Raw genomic sequence first — 20,164 nt, forward strand, 5'->3', positions numbered from 1 at the left:
GAGAAACAACTGAGGCAAACATTGTCACTGCAACAATTATTTAGTAGCTGCTCTGGAGAGTTTTTGACTATGTCATGAGGAAAAGTGCTTATTTCTTAGAAGAAAATGGAAATTTGTACCTCTGTAACTGGGAACGCACCATCTGCTGCAGAGGATCTGGTGATGTGATTGAAAGGTGCGAACAGCTGGTAGATTGTGAGACTGTTTAGTCAGTTGTGACATTTGTATTTTATTTCATTTTTAACTCCGAGGTTCTTGGAAAAATGGTTAAGAATCATTTCCTGATACTCTTTACAAAATATATTTTTATCTTTAATCACACCGGTATACAGAATAAATTAAACACTCCATATGCTGTCCTGTGTATTTCTTACTTTGATGATGGTTTTCCCTCATCCTTCAAACATACTCCCACATATGCACAGCTGTGCTCTGTTGTCATTCTTTACAATGAGGTAACATTTCACATCAGGGGGTTTGTAGGGAATAGAAGTAACCACTGTTCAGTTTTTACAGATTTACACCATACAGCAAGCCTGAAAAGACAGTCAGAAATGTAAAACTATATATTCAAAAGAGGGTATCAGAAAGGTTATCTTTGGAAGATCAGCTCATAGAGACCATGATGGTTTGAAACCCTCAGCTCCCCCAGCTCTCACCCCCAAAAAAATCCTCATCCTGATTTAATTTAGTTAATTATTTGAGATGTTCTGGGAAAAAGTGGAGGAAAAGAAAGAGCTTTTATTTCGGAAAACTAGTTAAGGGAGACCACAAAAAGAAAATTCAGGCAGAGGTACAAGGAGAGTGGGATAAACAACCATTTCTGGTCATTTTTATATGTCGGAAATGGGAGCACAGTCCTGAATATATCAAAACAGCTCTCAGGTAGAAAAAAAACACACCAGAACAGGCTAGATTTTTGCAGCGCATAAAAAAAATATATATATGTGTGTGTTTTTCCACAACTCAAAGAGGCTGGCTGCTTCTGATGGAGATGTGGCTGGCACAAAACATGCTCGTAAGACAAGAGGTTAGCGAATCAAAGGCACTTTGCCAGCTAGAGCCCCTGGGAAGAAACTGTGAAAAATGCTGTGTGCTCAGGGGAGATAATTCGACAGTCTTTCTGTTCTTTGCCAGAATGTCTCTTAGTTTCCTGCAGGTCCCTTCACATCCAAGGACTGCTGCGCAGCTCCTGCCTGAAGGTTGCAGGCTGATGGGTCACAGTAACCATTAGGACCGGCTGGACCCGGAGGCCCGGGCACACCGAGCTGTCCAGGAATGCCAGGAGGTCCCCTCTGCCCATCCTGACCGTCACGGCCATAGCCAGGCCTTCCCGGTTCCCCTGTGATGACAAAATATGCTTTACTTAATTGCTGACTTTAACAAACAGGTTAACATTTATCCTTAATGTAGCAGCTACTCACATGATTTATTATAAAAGACTGTTGGTTGCTTTTCAATAGATTAGATTTAGCAATGTAGGCTTTATTATTTTATTTTTAGGTTGTTTAACTTTTGTAATGTGTAATTGTGCATGATGATAGTCATACAGAGATAAAAATGTACTCACCAGGAAGTCCAGGTGGTCCAGGTTGACCTTTCGGTCCTCGAACAATGGGTCCTCTGGCCCCTCTGTCTCCCATGTCACCTGTAAGACGTATTATATAATGATATATAATTTATTTACAAAAAACAAAAAGAAAAAAAGAATTGTGCCGTTGTTTTGTTTAATGTCTAATTAAAAAGCAAATAAGGAGAGCGCGTTCATCACCTTTGGGTCCTTTTGCTCCCATCTGTCCTGGTGGCCCTTTGAGTCCTGGAAGGCCTCTTGAGCCAGCATGCCCGGGGAAGCCGTTGTCTCCTGGAGGACCAGGAGGCCCCGGTGGGCCAGGTTTTCCAGGTAAACCAGCAATGCCAGACTCTGGCCTCCTTAAACTAGCAGCTAACTGAGTCAGCTGTTCTGTGGAAGCGCAACAGAAAGATGATGAACCATTAGGTGAAAAACAGTCACTGAATGCTTCTCAACAGCTCTAGTTGATAGTTGTCAAGGGCACTTTCAAGGCATAACACTTGAGAATAAATCATTTGTCACCAGAAGGCTCATTTCTAAAAACTAATGTCACACTTAGGTCCGAAACAATTCTCGCGTGGGAGCTCTTAAACTTGAGCACTGGACACGATCGAGGTGAAAGTGTGGTCATGATATCCCTCAAGCCTTTCCTGCTTTTAACCTTTTTCCATAGGACACCAGTAAATTGAGCAGAAAGGAGATAATATTCTTTATTTCAACCAATCAGTGACAGAAAATTTATGTTCATGGTGCAAAGGATCTAATATTAATAAACTCCCGTGGCTCCCTTCTGCACGGTATTTTGCACTTAAAATTCCAGTTTTCTGGCTCCTGATGAAAATTCATGCTGTAGCTGCTCGACTGCTCTTTTTTTTTTCCTTTTTTTTTTAAAGATTTCCTTCCCAGGCAGACTCTTTGCTTGGAGCAGAGGAGTGTAGGTCTGCTGGAGGTGAAATTAATTTTTCAGCACATCGGGTATAAAATAGTCATGAGGATAGGAGATGAGTTGTGAAGACGTAAGAGCAAAAGAATGAAGAGAACAGAGGTTGTGACTTCGGTGAAACATTTCTAAAACTCGGAGGAGGGATCTTTCATCCATCAAATAAACAAAGGCTGAAGCTTATTTCATGTTTTGGCTATGAGACCTTCCCTTTTTCAACTTCAGAGTATTCAGCAACCACCCGGATAAATGAGAAAATGCAGCCGTGGCTCTGTGTGTGGTTGTGTAATGAGGCATTCTGGGACGTATTAAAGTCATGAAATGAGGCACGGGGGAGTGATAAATGGGGTCAAAGGCCTATCTTTTCTTACCTTGCATGACTCGCATGCAAACTTGTTTGATGTGCTGATCACTTGGCTGTTTACCCTAGAAGGGAAGAAGGAAAAAGATGACTTAATAGATTTCATGACAGGGTTTAAGGCATTTAATGCAGAGACTCAACAGTGAAGCAGACCATCTTAAAATGAAAGATTATTAAGTCCTCTTTATGTTGAGAAAACACTGCTGTTCTTAGGCTTATATAACAGGATTAACAAACACAAAGTGCACAGTGGTAGAGCAGAATACCAGGCTTACTTTCTCCTCTCTTGAAAAGTTGACATTTGTGGAGATACAAGTGTTCCCCTTACAACCTCACAGGTGTTGAATTTGAATTTGGGATTTCACTGATCTTGATAAGGAAGCATTCCTTTTGCTCACCTCCCTGTAGAGGGATGCCAGAACACCGGCAAGCCGGGGGCAAGTGGGGATTCACTTCACGCAGACTGAAGTATCAGGTGGGTAGTGAAACAGTATTTCAGGAGCATCTTGAATTTTGGAGTTTAGTGTACTCACTGTTGCTATATGACACTCGTCTGTGTTATTATTTATTTTGCAGTATTATTAGTATATCAAAGCCATCAAAATAATAAAAGTGTGTATGGCTGTGATGAACCCTATATTAACTTAAAGCTTAACAATGTGTTTTTTCATTAACCTGCTTATTATTATTCTGAGGAAAAAATATGTGAGATTATATAATTACTTCCTAAATACATTTTAAAAAATAAATACATACCTACATGCATAAATTTATTTCTAAAAAATAAATGAATGGCATTATGACGCAGTGAGCTCAAAGAAACAACGCCCGCAGTTCAAATCTAGGCCCAGGTACGGTGCCGCTGGGAGGTCAAAAGTACTGCAACTTTTTAAAAAAAATCACAAAAACACAACAAAGTGTTTTTGGGAAACATTAACGTGACAGAACAGCTGCAGGCGTTACAAGCTAACAGTAAGCGGCTAATAGAAAGCATGTAGCTACAGTATATAATGAATCATGTGACTAAAACACACAGTACCTGCATCTTTTTCTCCCTCTCCACAAATGAATCTTCCGCTTCTTTTAAAGCGTCTCAGAGCGATCCTGCACATGCTTTGGTTTCTGTCAACTTCTGCACGTCACGTTATTGTCTCCTCAGAAACATGCCTGTTTTGTTTCGTGAGCTTTTGCAGCGTGTTTTGTGTGTGTGTGTGTGGGGGGGGGGGGGGTGTTTTGTTTTGGGGGGGGGTTTTAGTTGCAGTGTATTTGACCTCTCAGGGCCACCATAAGTCTGTTGTATCCTATAGATGTATCATTTCACAGTCTTAAAGTTTTGTTCAAGTTTTATCTGAGTATTATCTTGTTTTTTAATTCACTTATTAATTATACTTAGAATTCTTTGTGGCTTTTTTTTAAGTAAAACACTAAACATACACTGAAATCATTGCATTATATGGATTGATCGTGTTTTTGCTTACTAAAGCTGTGGAAAATGTGGCATGTTTGCATACTCTGTAACACATAAGGCAAATCCTTGATTCATTTTAGAAACCACTTGAAGAAACAAATGACAGATAATGAAATTTTAGCTGGGTTCACATCACTTCTGCTGAAAACCATTTATATAAGACAAAATTGTTATTTTATGTAGTAACATTTATTTATTTATGTATTTACAATTTGACTATTTTATTTATTACATTTACAGTTAATTGTAAGCCTTAGGCCCGAGAGTTTGGTTCATGAGTGGTAACTACTTTCTCTTGGACCTACCGCAGGACCCTGTGTTCCTCTGACTCCAGGTGGGCCTCTGTTTCCCTGCATGCCCCGTGGTCCAGGTGTGCCAGGTGGTCCTTCAATGCCAGGCTGTCCTCGACTTCCCTCGGGACCTATTCTGCCAGCCTCACCGGGGTTCCCAACCTAAAAAGACAATAGCTTTTAGACTAGAAGCATTTTAAAACCTCAGCACATTGTCAGTCACTCGGCACAAAAGGAAAACGGTGATGCTATTAAGGTTAAAAACAACGAATTTCAACTCACTTCCCCTTTAGGGCCGGGTTCTCCCGAGTCACCCTGTGACAAAAATAACAAACACAAATGTTGGAAACATTACAGATGTGCTTTGGTAAGAGTGAACGTGTAAAATATGTCAGATTTATCCTGTTAGTGTTAGTGTAACCACTTACAACATCCCCCTTTTCTCCTGGATTTCCCTCATCACCTTGAACTCCCTGTGAAAAGAAAGGAAAAAGTTTTCAAATAATCTATGCAAAGAAACCCATTTGTTATTTAAATTCAGTATTTTCCTGTTAAGAGAGAATTAATTCATTCCTACTTGCTCTCCTTTGGGTCCTGGTTCTCCACGATCTCCCTGTAATTTATAAAAACAGATGAAGACGCCATGCAAAACTCAGAAGTACAAAATATTCCATTTGTATACTCTAGAGGGAGCCGATCAGCTGGTTGTTGCTGATTATTGAGTCCATTTTTACCTTTTTTTAGCATTTTTTAAGCAAATTGTCTGAATTTTTTATTTACTTACCCTTTCTCCTTTTATTCCAGGCAGACCAGGAGGACCTGGGAGACCAGGAAGACCAGGGTCACCTTTGGGTCCCTATAAAAAAAAAATATGTACATCGGAGAAGTCGAAACATTTAAGCAAGGATAAAGAAAAAAAATGTCCAGCACAGGCCCCCTTGACACCATGCTTAGAAGTAACTGTCGTAAAGCTTAGCATTGCTAGTCATTCTCTCCGGCGTGTTTGTGTGTGTGCCATTCTCCCTTTGATCACCGTCCGGCTTTCTGAGGAATGCCAGGAGAACAGAGAGCTCTTTCAGCCCCGCTGCTTGGTCTCCCCTTACTGTGAAAATAGACCTTGTGTGAGATCTGGCCTCCATCTATTCTCTGAGACATTCCAGCTAAACAACAGCCAGGACTTTAGAGTCTGAAGTTTCCCTCTCTTTGGTTTCTTTCATTCAAAGTTTTTTTAAAAAAAATCTATAGATAATTAAGGAATGTAGTCTACCAGCTTTTCTACTGATTGCTGTTGTTGTTTGCTGGGGACACATTGGCTGCCAGGCCTTTTAAAGTGATGCATTTTCCCAAATAAGGTAAGAATGTAAGCTAAAATAAGCTAAAAAAAAATAAAAAATAAAAAATAAATGTTTTCCCAATCAAAATGATTCACTTAACAATTACAGTCTAATGAATTTTTCTTTATAACATACCCGGGGACCTGGCTTTCCAGCGGGACCTGCAGGACCTTGCTGTCCTCTATCTCCCTGTAGGTCAAAAAGAAGATGATAAGAAGGTGAAATGGAGTAAAGTTTAAATCCAAAGCACAAGCATAACAGAAATTCTTCTTGGGAAAAAAAACACTTACAGGCTCACCAATGGGCCCGACAGATCCCAGCTCTCCCTGTTCTCCACGCTCACCCTGCAGTAACACGATACAGTGTCATAACAGAGGTGACACTAGCTATACTGATGTTTCCACAATCCCTGTTCATACTTACGAGTTTGCCAGCAGATCCTATTGCTCCAGAAAGGCCTGGGTTACCAGAATCTCCCTGTATAGAAACATCAAAGCTTATTTCAGATAGTAACAATTTAAGAGAAAAAATAATAAAAATCAATTAACAACAGAAAAAACGTTTTTTTAATATATTGATCAGGGAAAACACCTTAGGGCCACTTGTGCCTTTTGGTCCAGGTACACCAGGCAAACCCTAAAAACAGAGGACATGCATTTATATACGACACTAGAAAAAGGAAAACTGCTTTCAATCAGAGGAGCAATGTACCATTCTTAAAATGAACATCATCATAACAGTAAGAGAGGATAAAAGCTGGATTAGTGGATATAATTACATTTTGACACAAATAAGAAGATAATAACTCGTAAGGCTTTTGCAATCATTCGAAATTTCAAGATGATTCTCATAAATTCCCTAAACTTGACACATCAAAACTCTGCTCTGGCAGTTGTGCCTGAGGATGACAGTAATCACTACCTGACAGCACCGTCCACTATGTGCGCACTGTGTAATATTCATTATAAGATGCGACCCAACAGTTCTTTACTGAAATGTAAACCCAGAGAAAATATGTGAGCTTAGATAAACTGTACCCGTTGAAATGACTTAGTTGTGACAGTTTGAGTTCAGAGGTCATACTCACCGGAAGCCCTTGAAGTCCAACCTCTCCAGGGATGCCTGACTTCCCAACGCTTCCCTACAGGGAAACAGAGCAAAAGATTAATCTACTGAGAAAAATAGATGTTTACTTTCTATAATATTGCAAGTTATAACACAAGTTACAACTATTAAACAGTGTAATAATGCTCAACCTTTGCTCCAGGCATTCCAGGAATACCCTCACGACCATCCACACCTGGTAAGCCCTGATGAGAAAGGAGAGAAAGAACAATGCATGGTTTGCTCACAATGTGCACTATCTGATAATCACAGGATTATTTGTCATCACTGATACAACACTCACAGACTCGCCCTTGGGACCTGGAACACCTGTGAGTCCTCTTGGTCCTTGAGCACCCTAAACAACAAAGCAATCCAACGGTCAATAGTTTCTAATGGCTGTAAACAAACAGTCTAGTTATTCTTATGTTTTATTTATGAAAATATTCATATCTGTGATGATAAAGTGCTGCTGCTTACTTGTTCGCCTTTAGGCCCGGGTTCACCCATAACACCTCTTTGGCCTACATCCCCCTGAAATAAGTTGTCAGGTTATATTTACATGTCATCTTTAGTTCAAAGCAATCTTATTTATGTAGCTCCGTTTTACAACAAGTCTGCCAAAGGGACTTATATACAATATAGCAAGGTAAAGACCCCTCAATATTCAGGCAATCCACAATGAGCAATAAGAGAAAGAGGAGAGAGAAAAAAGGAACGTAGAGACCGAGGAGAACAAACAGGACAAAATGCAAACTATAAGGAAGAGTACACTAAAGGTAATGACATTCAGTATTTGCATATAAACAAATCAGGAGTGAAAACAGGGGGAGTGCAGAGGAAATGCTCAGTGTTTCATGGGAAGTCCTCCCAGCAGCCTGGGTCTATAGCAGCATAACTAATGAATTGTTCAGGGTCACCTGATCCAATGCTAGCTCTAAGCTTTAAGAGATTTAAGCATAATCATGAAAGGAGAGTGGATACTTGTCTCCCAAACCCAAGTTCAACTTAAGAGGAGCATGAACCCTCTGCCTCTCATTCTAGTTTTGGTAACTTTATGAACCACAAATGTATTTACATTGAAACAAACTTACAGCTGCCCCTGCAACACCCTGTGGACCTGGATCTCCATCAGGACCTCGAGGTCCCTGCCAAAGAACAAAATAGGTATTAATATCATTTAATTACAACACTTTACCAATTAAATATGATTGATCTTGATTCTTTTTTTTTAGTAAAGTCTTTTTACGATATTTTAAGTACAATAAAATACAGCACAGACTATTAAAAAAAACAAGAAAACAATTTAAACACATGATCTTGAATTTTAAATCTAGCTAGTGTGTTTGGGAAATGTTGTGGCAGGTCATGTTAACCCTGTGTTGGTTTTATAATGTGGCATATTATAAAGCCAACACGGTGTTTTTTAAATCAGTGACATGTCTGGACTGCAATCAGTTAAGCTAGCATCCACAGTCTTTAACTGTGTAGCTATGCTACTGTAAGACATGGGAGTAGTTTGGTATTGTCTTGCTGAAATAAGCAAGACAAAATATAATTTTGTCTTGTCCTAAAATATAATATATATATATGTGCAAGTTACCCATGTTCCATCAGTTGTACCGATGTCACACCGTTAATACCATAAGCAATGCTGGCTTTTGAGCTAAGTGCTAATAACAAGCCACACGGTCCTTTTGCTCAGGAATATATTCCAACCACAGGATAGTTATTGATCATTTTGTTTCAAATGAACTGCAGTTGAACAACATTTTCTTTTCACTTTGCATTTATGGATGCAAGAAAAAAAAAGTGTTTACTGCCAACTGTTTTCATAAGTGCTTGTGGACGACTGCAGCATCTACACTATAGAATAGTGTCTTTTTATTAATGCAGTGCCCTCAACAATCTTATTCAAGACAAGACTTGTTCAATTTATTCATGTTACTGTTCGTTTGCCAATCAAATAAGTTCATCTCGTTTTAATTGCTAAACTTTTTTCACTTTATTTGTGACTACTGGTCCACTTTTTTAATGAACTCATGGTATCAAATTCAAAATGAACTCATATTTTCTCCAGAACTTATATTTTATCTTTTAAGAATATTTAATTTCAAAATTAGGGTTTATTTAAATGATTTACCAATTACTGTTTACATACATGGTGTCGTGGGCTTAAAAATGAAAGAAACATTTACCCTCTCTCCCTTTGGGCCCATCATTCCCATAGCTCCACGAATTCCCTGAGGTCCCTGGATCAACAAACAGGTTAAGCAGATGCCTGGTGAGCATATTAACAGAACACAGAACAGTAACAAACAAATTGTAGCTTGAAAGACTCTTAATTCACTGATTAAGCACTGTATCTCACCCTCGGTCCTTGGGCTCCAACCTCCCCTGGACTTCCCTGCTCTCCCTCCGTGCCCTCGATGAGTGAAAAAAGAAAGAAAATCATTTGAAAAGCAATATTTAGTTAATCAGATGAAATATTGGGCTGCAAATTTAACTACATTATAAGAGTGTGGGCATACTGTGAACCGTGATGGCACTGGCAACCTATCAGCATGTTTCTTTTGCAGAAAAAAACAAATTGATGTTGCTCTTATCCACCGTGTGTTAATTAGAAAATAGGGGCAGCCATTCTGTAAAGTGTTTAATACCCACTTCTTAATGGATTGCAAGTGGGGAAACCAGACAAGCATTTAACCGGTCCCCAGCTTTGCAAATTACAAATAATATATTTGCTGCCTCTGTGGTACACCCGAGAAAGCATATCCATTAAGACAGATATTTATCAGGACCAGAGCAGAGCACATTTTCTCTTGTTAAAAAGGGCAATTTATTCTTTTAAATATGCGAATCAAAACCAGCAATTAAAATATGTAAACAATATATGAAATGTTACATAACAAGCCGAAACTAATGCAGTCAAACAGGTCAGCCGCTGCTTTTATTATGAGAGAAATTAGTAGTGCTTGATCAACTACCATCTGATGTAAGATTCAGAATTCATATTCTTCTATTTGGACAATATTCTTGCTCTTCAAGAAGATAAAAGTTATCTAGACTGTTAAATCATTCAAAAAATGTCTTGATTTTCTGGTGAGCGGATTTTTTTTGAGTGAATGAAAAAATAGTCTTCATGTTGGGTGAAGGTTGGAGTCGGGTCATATGTCATATGTAATGTGCAATTTAGATTACCATTGTCTCCTTCGACTTCAAATGTAAATACACCCCATGCTTTTATATAAATAGCATTGCTTTCTACATCATGCCAGTTTCTTCCATATAAACGCAACATTTACTTATTCTCTACTTCAACATTACTTACAAATATCGTGAGATAATACTCTTAAAGCCCCGCACAGTGCCGTTCTGTTGTTAACTGTAAATATCTTTGCGTGTGAGAGTTGTGTGAATTGCAGGCAGGCAAAAGGCGCCTCAAATGAAACTTTCAGTGAAGGAGAAAATCACTCTCAGTGAAGGAGTGCAAGCTGACAGTAAATCATATCCTGGCATGGGGGTGATAAAGGGAGATAGCCCCAGACTCATTTCCATTTATATAGTGCGTGGACACATTGCAGGGAGAAGCTAGATCTGCTTGAATGTCATTTCGAATAAATCATCGCCCGTGCATGACAAGGAGTCAGAGAAATTACACACAAGCTTGTATCACTTCCTCTTGAAATTGAGCAGCACAAATAATCCTTGTCTCAGTGGTGTCGGGAATCAATTTTTTAAAGTTTAAGTCACGCGCATTTTTTCCCCCGATGTGCAACGTTGTGACAGTTGCGGGGGGAAATTCGGTGTTTTTAGTGATTATTTACACAGTTATAGGAGTATAAATTCACTTTGTTTATGTGCCGAGTGTTTATATCAGTTCATATGGCTAGGCATAGTCGTGGAGTAGATTTCAGTTTGCAAGCATTAACATATTTTACCTTGTGTCCTTGTTTCCCAGGTTCTCCTGCTTCACCCTTTGCACCTTTGTGGCCCTAGAAACAAGGCAGGCCAAGGCTATTAAAACAACAACACTATTTTGGGATACTAATGTGATTTCAGAGCAAACAAAAGTGACTTCTACTCACCTTCATGCCAGGAAGACCAGGATGTCCCGAGGTCCCAGGTGGACAGGAGTTGGGACACTAAGCAACACAATAAAAGTCAGAAAGTATTCCTAAAATCTAGTGTAAAAACAAAACAAGAAATACGGAAAGTAATTTTACCAGATCAGTGCTGCCAAGCACTCCAGAAGCACCCTGAAATGGAGTGAAAACTGCAGTTAACATTTTCATAACTCAACATCATCAGTGATTAGAGGAGCTTGTAAATACGCTAAAAGAAAGACAACAGTGTTTATTGATGGCAACTAACCAATTAAACCTAATGGCTTTAACATGTACATCTAGAAAGTTTGGAAATTTCATCAAATCCCAAATGAACCTTTAATCACTTACTCTGGGCCCTGCTGGTCCACGAGGTCCCTGTGGCCCTCTCACACCCATAGCCCCCTGTGATAAGAGGTGTAAACACATCAAGTCTACACAGGGAAGATGTGCACATGGTGTATAATTGCTAACATGCAAGAGGATAAAAGTACAGCAAGGCATTTCTTGCTGGTAATGTTGCAAACCAACATTACCAGCTTACAATTTGATTTTCAGAATAAAAGATGTGGATTATTATCTACAGAACACAACCAAACTATTAACAGGGATTTTTAAATCACTAGATTTTGACTCTGATTGTGTCAATTATATCGGTATATAGAAAATAAACTGTAGCACAGCTGGGTCACAGGAATGTGGATTTTTTTCTTTTGGATATTTAATGTACTGTTTCATGTTTCATAGGACAAAATATATTTACTGTGATTAGAAATGTATATTATGATTTATTTTAAAAAGCCAAAAGTCCGTCTTTGATTGAAAAATATGATTTACATTTTTGGGGGTTGACTTTCTTTTTAGACAAAATAATTATTTGTAATAAAAAGAAAACTGAATTGATTAGATGATACTTTCAGGTTGGTAACAGTGTGTGAGTGTGAATGCATTCTGCATGTGCACATATATATTTTGTCGCTTTATAGGGGTATTAACACATCATACCTACAGGGTGTAGAGATGCACAATGCAACTTTTATATGTTTATGTATTTTTGGTGGTTTACGCATTTGCCTAATAAGCTAAAGAGCCCTGGTGAGATCCTGGAAGGATGCAAAAATCCTTTTGAGGATGTATCAGTAAGGGCTGCCAGATCAAACATATGGAGCTACCTGCTGTGGCTATTTCTTGTGAATAAGGAAATGGCTGTAACAGTAGTTTCTTCTTCTTTTATATTATCAGTTTGTAATCATGAAAGATACTTGTATCCTCTTGTATCCTCCTCACTGTCTCAATAAAAAAAGAACGACAATGGTCCTTTTTCTCTGCCTCTACTCACAGGTGGTCCAGCTTTTCCCAATTCACCCGGAAGTCCTCCAGGTCCCGGAGGCCCCTGCTCACATTTCAGACCATTCAGTATTATTGACACATGTTGAATACAAAATAATTTAAACTTTTAGAATTACAGGAACTTGTATTTGTTGTGTAAACAAATTACTTACAAGGGGTCCATCTGGCCCAACACCCTGAGGAGACATACAATATGATTCAATATGAGTGATGTACAGGGTTTGGTGAACATAGCAATGACTTAAACACTAAAATTTAGACAGCTTCTATATCATATGACTTCCAGGTGGCCTCGATTGGCTATTTCCTGTGACTGGTGGGGTTCAAGAGGAAATGTTACTTACAGCTGCTCCACGAGGTCCAGGTTTCCCAGGTTCCCCCTAAAAAACAAACATAAACTTCAGGATTAGGTATGAAATTCCATTTTCAGGTAAAACTGAGCTATTTGAGCCTGCAAGCAGTTCAAATTAACATTCCTTCAGTTCATCACATGACTGAGCTGGGCAATGTTTAGCCTAATGAGGAAAGATGTTGGGGCTTCGTGCCTCATGGGGATTACACAGAAGACTTGCAGGATTAAGTCTCATTTGTCATGAGGAATTGGTTTATGCACTGCGGCTCTTTCTGCCATGCCAAAAGACTGGACAGCAGCTTGGCACCATTTCACTGACAGTCTCTGAAGCAGGAAAGCAAAGGCTCATTAGTCACTCACTTTCTGTCCGGGGGGACCGTCAGGCCCAGGATCTCCAATGGGGCCTGTCAAACCCTGCAGAGAAGAGTCATCGAGTGAAATTAACACATCATGGCAAATCTCAAAACAAATCAAGTGCCTGTTTTGCTCTTATATTTAAAAAAGACACTTTCAGAATTTAAATATGTTGCTTATGATGTCAAAAGAAAATGCCTTTCACCCCACCATCCCAGTCGATATTTCCAAATTGATCAGCTGATCCCCATATGTTACACCATCAAAATACTTGTGTGGGAGGAATTCTGCTCTATTCTGTCGGAAGTGGGAATAACTTGACTTTAACACCCCAGAATTTTAGTTCACGCTTCTCTGCTCCGTCCACAAAAGGGTTTTCAAATTATCAAGCACACAAGAAAATATAAGCGCCAGGTCAGAGGGCAAAACTTTAGGACTGCAACATTCCTCCGGCTCTTTTCAAACACGACACTGAAAGAAATCATTCCACACTGTTTTGAGAATTTTCAACAGGAGACACCAACAGTGGCCTGCCAAACAAAGCTCCTATTGTTTGTCACTTTGGGTGCAGTTTCTATAGGCAGTGACTTTTTTTTATCTTGTATTTTGAATTAAGTAACTGATTTGGTCTGTTTAAACTTCTAAAGTGAAAGTGAATTCACCTAAAGACCAAAATGTAAGCATAAGATGGGCTTTTGTGTTTTCCTAACCCACTGTTAAACTCTGAAAGGAACCTAAAACATGCAGGCCGTGATGCAAAGGAAACTGGGACTCGTTCATCCTGTCAAATAAATTCCTCAAATTTTTGCACACATGCACTAAGATCCCCTTCTACATCTAAAATTTCACTCCAAAAGTCTAACGTGCAAACATGACCTATTATGTGGGAGGAACACACCTTGTGGTCCCACCCCCTTTGCAGGTTTCAGGGTTTCTTGATAACTTTATAAAATAATGCTGATCCTAATAGTACAAAATATACTTCACTCACATCATTTCCAGGAATTCCAGGTAATCCTCCAGAGCCAGGTTTACCTGCATCTCCGTCGGGTCCCTAACAAAGGTTACAGATATTCAGTGAAAAAGACACACAATTGATACGATTACTTAAATCTCTTACTATATGTAATACTTACAGGAGGACCGTCTTCGCCATCGTCTCCCCTCTCTCCCTGAAACAAAAGAGATTTAATACTTTCAGGGGTCCAAACACTGAACTATTTTTAAAGTGTCTGACAGATTATACTGACAATGGTGAAAAACTATAAGCACTTACAGCAATGCCGTCAATTCCTGGGACACCTGCAGGTCCAGGGGGGCCAGGGGGTCCTTGGTTATTCTATGTATAATGAAATTAATTGTAATGTAATAGGAAAATATCTGATTACGTTTCTGATAAATACCCAACAATTTTGTCCCTCTGACAAAAGCCAATATGAAAAGAGCAAGAACAGGTGCACTGCCATGTTATAGACAGGACTGTCTCTGAAATACTGAAACAGAATTTCGGCTTTAAATTATTCAGTAGCTGACAAAACACTGAAACAAAGAACCAATTTAAATGAAAGCTGAAAATCTTGCATTTTCCACAACAGATTGACGCTCAAACAAATTAACCGAAGAAAGAAATCCCAGTCTAAGCATAATTGCAGGTAAATTAACTTTTTGTTTGACATGCACGCTTGCAGAAGAACTTACCAGCACTTCTGCCACATCTGTCTACAGACATAATAGAGAAAACAGGGAGAGAGAGAAACATAATGAGACTTACTTGAGAGGAGCAAATAAGGACAAGCTGCAAGAGCAGCACCAGAAATGGCCCTTTAATGCACTGGGCCCCTGTCATGATCTCCCCTGTGCAGGAAAGGTAAAAGTTGTAGTCCTTTCTCTGGGGTTTGTTAGGTTGAAGGAGCCCCCTGTAAAATAACCCAACTGACTCCGGCTAGAGCTGTCTAGACAGCCAAAGGTCCCATAGCTTTCAGTGGCTCATGTATATTCATACAATGACCGGTTACAGGAAGTGATTGGAGGGTTTGCAGGGGAACACCACAGGGAGGGGCTACATTGCTGACACTACCAATAGGCAGGATCAGCGGTTTATTTAACCTCTGCTACGACCCAAAATGAATTTTATTCAACATTTAGTGTTACCGTTTATCTTTATATAAGAATGAAAAAATTAAATTAAATTAAAGACACAAAGAGATCATCGTGGTCAGCAACTTGTTCTGTGAAGCGCAAATCCTGGACGTTGTTTTGGCCCATTCCCCCCTCTTCATTACAACTGATCATTCTTACCGATGCCCCGCCTGGGAGGTCATAACATTCCTCCTTCCGGGCTCGAGTCACATCGCAGTGAATTAGCATTGACTGCAGTTCGACCTAGAGAAATAGGAAAAAAATACTGTTAATTAGCACAATACCGTGAAAGTACAGTACAGTCTGTGTCCCAAAGGTTAGGCCCTTTAATAATATATCGTCAGTTAGGATAAGACAAAAAAATATTTAAAGAATAAAACCAAAAAACTAAAACTATCGAATAAGTTCATGCTTATGGACAGGGAGCATATCATAACATAAACAATTAATAATAATAATAATAATAATAATAATAATAATAATAATAATCAGTAAAGTTTGGATGAGGAGACCACAGACTACCAAACAGGATGTTGGAAAACCTTGCTAACGGGCGCCCGGAAGGAAGAACTCCTGTGCATATAAATAAAAGACTGTTTGGGGGTTGTTTTCATAGTAAAAGCTTTGGCGCTGCAATCACTTGAAAAATATTTAAGTTGTAATGTCACTATATTGAAGTTTATGGGAATAAACGCAAAAGATTTGTACATCAGAATGAAGACTTTTGAAAAAGTGTAGGCCTGGGGTCACGTGGGTGGTCAATCAAAACAGTCCTTAGGCTTTAATAATGAATTCTATTTTTCTATTATAAATAATGAAAAGTCATTATGTATCAGGGAAGTGTGTCTTTTATGTGCCTTACAATCATCCATACTATATTTTGTGTAACTTGAAGCATAGCCCACAGTAACAAGAAAGAAAGAAAGAAAGAAAGAAAGAAAGAAAGAAAGAAAGAAAGAAAGAAAGAAAGAAAGAAAGAAAAAGAAAAGGAAATGATCTGTAATGAAATAATCTAAGACCAATTATGGTGTTAAATCCTAAAGTATAGTTCCCTACTATATATGGGTCTGAAAGTGGGCGAATTCCATCAACTTTAGTACTAAATTTAGTCCTAAAAGAGACATACCGGAACTGCTACCACCGGGTTATCCTTGAGCTTTCCTATTAACGTGAAGCCATTAAGGCTGACTTCTAGTCTAGGTGGAATATCCTGAGAATCGATCAGGACACAGTCCACGAAAAGGGCCACAGAGTCCCTGCTGATTTCCAGGAACACTCTGTGCCACTGGTCATTGAAAAGAAACCCCAGTGGGCTGAAAACGACAGTCTTCCTCCCTCCGTTTAGCGCTGTGAAAGTAAACTCCAACGACTTGGATTCCCCGTTGAGCCTGACGGCCATCTGCTCGTCGCCGTTCACATCTTGCATTTGCCAGATATTCCAGTTTTGATTTACGGTGCTGCCACTCATGCGCAGCACTGCCAAAAATGCAAACTCCTCCGGCAATCCAAGCGGATAGGCTGATCTGCAGCATAAAGGGTGCACAGTTATTAAACCCTCAGATTTTTTTTTTTTTCAATTAAAAGTCAGCGGATCGATCAGAATGTATGAACTTTCTTGATTTTTTAGACTGTTATTAATGACTCTGTTATAAAATGAAACCTATTGACATCTCTTGCAACACGAAGGTTTTATTCTGTGTGTGATTTGTGTGGAAGTTAAAGATGGGTCACAAAAGGAAAGGGGTGGAGCAGGTAATCGCGCCTTTGACGGTCAGGACCATGGACAGGGTAAACGGCATTAAACCAGACAAACCACTAGGTGTCGGTGTTCACTCACACATTTCAAAGCACAGCACCTCACCTTGTGTTGATTCTGAAGTTGAATGCTGGGCCTATTTGATAAGCAACATTCTGAGAAGATGGTCCAGCCACCTTTTTCACAGTGCCCCTTCTTGCCAACTCAGCAATGTGGAACTGTGACATGATATAAAATCCTGAAGGACACATAAGTGGTTAAATATACATCTTATACGGCTTACAATACAATAGTCCTTATTGTTTATGTGCTGTTTAAGTGTTCCTTTAATGTCTATTTACAGAGAAAATGTTGGGGTCATTCTCATTATACACTCTTTTTTCTTTTCACAATAACATTACTTCATCTGTATTATATTTTGAGTCCACCTGGGAAATGATCCTCCCCAATGCTGATCTGAGGGCACATGGACTGCTGCTCCAAATGAATACCAACTTGAGATGAAAATCTCACAGCTGCAAGAAGGAAAGAGAAAGTAGTCAAAGGGCGTGTGTGTGTGTGTGTGTGTGTGTGTGTGTGTGTGTGTGTGTGTGTGTGTGTGTGTGTGTGTGTGTGTGTTTGTGTTTTGTAGAAGGGAATAAAAGCTCAGTGTTTGGAAAGCAGCACCAGTGCCTTGAATAAATATTAGACTATCTCTGGCTGTTTGCCATATTCTCTTTAACACTTCAGTTCTAGATTTGCCTGTTTTTACACATCTGTGCAGAAAGTTTAAGATTTTCCACGAGCGTGAAGAGGATCTTTCCTTTTTCTGTTTGCCAACATGAGTCTCAGCATTGCATAAAACACCTCACTCCCCCCAGATGTATAACTCTGGGTTGATGCTGTAGCGTTACACTTATATATATATTTGGCAATTTAATATACTTTGAGAATTCAGTGAACATTTGAATCTACATTTATATGTACTTGCACAAAAAAAAGCTCCTAATCAAGTGATGTTAGTGCTTCTACACATACCCATATGCTGGATATATGTAATAAAATATAGATAAGAACAGGATGCGGTAAAGAGGGAAGACATATGGAGAGAGGAAGGAAAACAAATAGTGTAAACCTAATGGGAAAGAAGGTCGTGAAATAAGTGCCTAAGTCAATACATGTCGATTTATTGATTTACTGATACTTATAAAAATAAATGCGGGTGTCCAAGTCTTTTGGCTATAGAAAAGAGCACTATAAACTCAGACCACACTGTTTAGAGTAACAAAAATGTGACAATTATTTAACATGTTAAGAAGATCATGCATCTCAAAGAAACAGTTTCAGCAAAGAAGAACAGCTGCCACAAGCACAAACTAATGATTAATATGTGTAGTATGCTGCGGTTGACAGATACCGAACATGACTCATATTTGAGGGGATGCACTGCTCTGGTAATCTTGTTACTTTGTTCCTGTTTTTTTTTTTTTTAATGAAATGCCAGCTTCATGTGTCATTGATTTGTCAGCAATTGCACCATACAGCTCAGAAGATTACTTACTCTGGGAATGAAGTCCAGTGCAGAGGCACAGTGGGATCACATAGCAGCAGCACAATGAATAGAGCAGGATATTTCTGGAAGTTAATCAGAAGAAATCCTTGGTTCAGGTTTCTGACAGCACAGCCAGACACAACTCGTATTATTCTTGCTGTTGTAATTAAGTAAAAAGTTTACCTTTCGATTCCACCCATTTAAAAAAATTACCTGCTGCAGGATTTATTTTCTGATTTTCTTCCAGTAGTGAGCAAAAAAACCCAAAAAAACGCTGAAGTGTTGCTCGGTCAGCAGAAGTAAATAGCTTCGGGTCTCAGTGAGAGGTCTCTTATAAGCTTGGCTTTTGTTATTTATTTGCAGGAGTGAGTCAACAGTCTCTGCAGTGTCAACTTCACCGTTCTCTTGCACCCACCTTGGATTTTATTTTAGGCCTTTAATGTTACTTCAGGCATATATAACCTCTGTATTGTAACCCATTTGTAATTCTATGAGCGTCATTGTGTATGCTAAATAAAATGTAGTTGACTATGAAAAAGATCATGTTACCCTGTGGTGACATAATTTCCCCTGAACTTTTGGGACTGCATTCTTTGTGATCTCTGTGGCTGCATGGTATTCAGACGACATTGTTTCCAGTACAGTCCAAAGTGAAAATCAAGAGACTCTGACCAGGGAAGTATTCAAGCTGTGTTTGTTCTTAGAAGAAGGCAATAAAGTGCAGGACTTGCATTTTTCACAGTAGTCATAACACCCAGAGCCTAAGAAATGTCTTGTGTGGATTTCTAAGAAACTGGACCCTTTTTTTTTTTTCAAGATTACCAGTGATTATGAATAAGAAATGAAACTGTTGATTGTGAATTTGTGCGTCTCCCCCACATTTCCTCCTTCTGTTGTGTCATTTTAAAAAAAACTTCTTGAAGTGATATATATTAAGTGAACTCTACACTGATGAGTTAGATTAGATCTGGGCTTGGTGATCAGACCAGAGCAGTGATGTGATCTTTTTGGAAGGTAAGAGTCCGAGTTTCTTCTTCTCAGTTTCTGCTTCTCAGAGTCCATGCTTACTGAGAAGAAGAGATAAATAAATTAAACAAATGCATACATAAATCATGTCAGAGACCTTTAGACTCAACCTTATCTGGACTTTTTATTGAATCTAAGGAGCAAAAAATCTTCTTCGACATCGAACTAGTGCTTCCACTTAATAATACCACCTGTACCTACAGAGTCCAGCCATGTTTGGTATTCTTGCAGACACAGACGCATATCTTTTTAATCACACTGGCATTTGGTGTTTCAAGGGATTTTATATATGAATTATTTCCTTTACCTCTGTATTATATTTAAGTCTGTGTGTGGGGTTGTTTATGTATGTATGTATTTCGGATGGTTTGTTTAAATTTATTTTTGTACATGTAACTGACCACATTTCCTAAAATGCTTTTATGTCTGCACCTCTATTTGTGACATTGGCTATCAAAAATAAAATGAATTAAATGAAAGTAA

General features: G+C 38.9%; 2 protein-coding genes across 2 annotated transcripts; both read right to left on the reverse strand.

Annotated features, from left to right (window-relative positions):
* Positions 1-287: 287 nt before the first annotated feature.
* col9a1b (collagen, type IX, alpha 1b) lies at positions 288-15,213 on the reverse strand. The gene is made up of 32 exons (XM_085297108.1): positions 15,001-15,213; positions 14,506-14,568; positions 14,366-14,401; positions 14,221-14,283; positions 13,236-13,289; positions 12,868-12,903; positions 12,676-12,699; positions 12,513-12,566; positions 11,525-11,578; positions 11,294-11,326; positions 11,156-11,212; positions 11,009-11,062; positions 9,439-9,492; positions 9,266-9,319; positions 8,162-8,215; positions 7,548-7,601; positions 7,372-7,425; positions 7,220-7,273; positions 7,051-7,104; positions 6,555-6,599; positions 6,387-6,440; positions 6,254-6,307; positions 6,099-6,152; positions 5,414-5,485; positions 5,207-5,242; positions 5,058-5,102; positions 4,912-4,944; positions 4,645-4,791; positions 2,882-2,936; positions 1,772-1,960; positions 1,571-1,648; positions 288-1,342 (listed from the first exon to the last, which is right to left on the reverse strand). Exons 1-32 carry the CDS (start codon positions 15,073-15,075, stop codon positions 1,146-1,148), a joined length of 2,040 nt encoding a protein of 679 aa, XP_085153234.1. The 5' UTR covers positions 15,076-15,213; the 3' UTR covers positions 288-1,145.
* Positions 15,214-15,412: 199 nt separating this feature from the next.
* col19a1 (collagen, type XIX, alpha 1) lies at positions 15,413-19,371 on the reverse strand. The gene is made up of 6 exons (XM_085297110.1): positions 18,839-19,371; positions 18,665-18,738; positions 17,553-17,639; positions 17,230-17,362; positions 16,495-16,891; positions 15,413-15,611 (listed from the first exon to the last, which is right to left on the reverse strand). Exons 1-6 carry the CDS (start codon positions 18,853-18,855, stop codon positions 15,414-15,416), a joined length of 906 nt encoding a protein of 301 aa, XP_085153236.1. The 5' UTR covers positions 18,856-19,371; the 3' UTR covers position 15,413.
* Positions 19,372-20,164: the final 793 nt, after the last annotated feature.

The sequence above is a fragment of the Mchenga conophoros genome, linkage group LG13 (assembly GCF_057382185.1).
Source record: "Mchenga conophoros isolate Kocher_MC1m ecotype Shallow Benthic linkage group LG13, M_conophoros_male_GT1.1, whole genome shotgun sequence".
Taxonomy (NCBI): Eukaryota; Metazoa; Chordata; class Actinopteri; order Cichliformes; family Cichlidae; genus Mchenga; species Mchenga conophoros.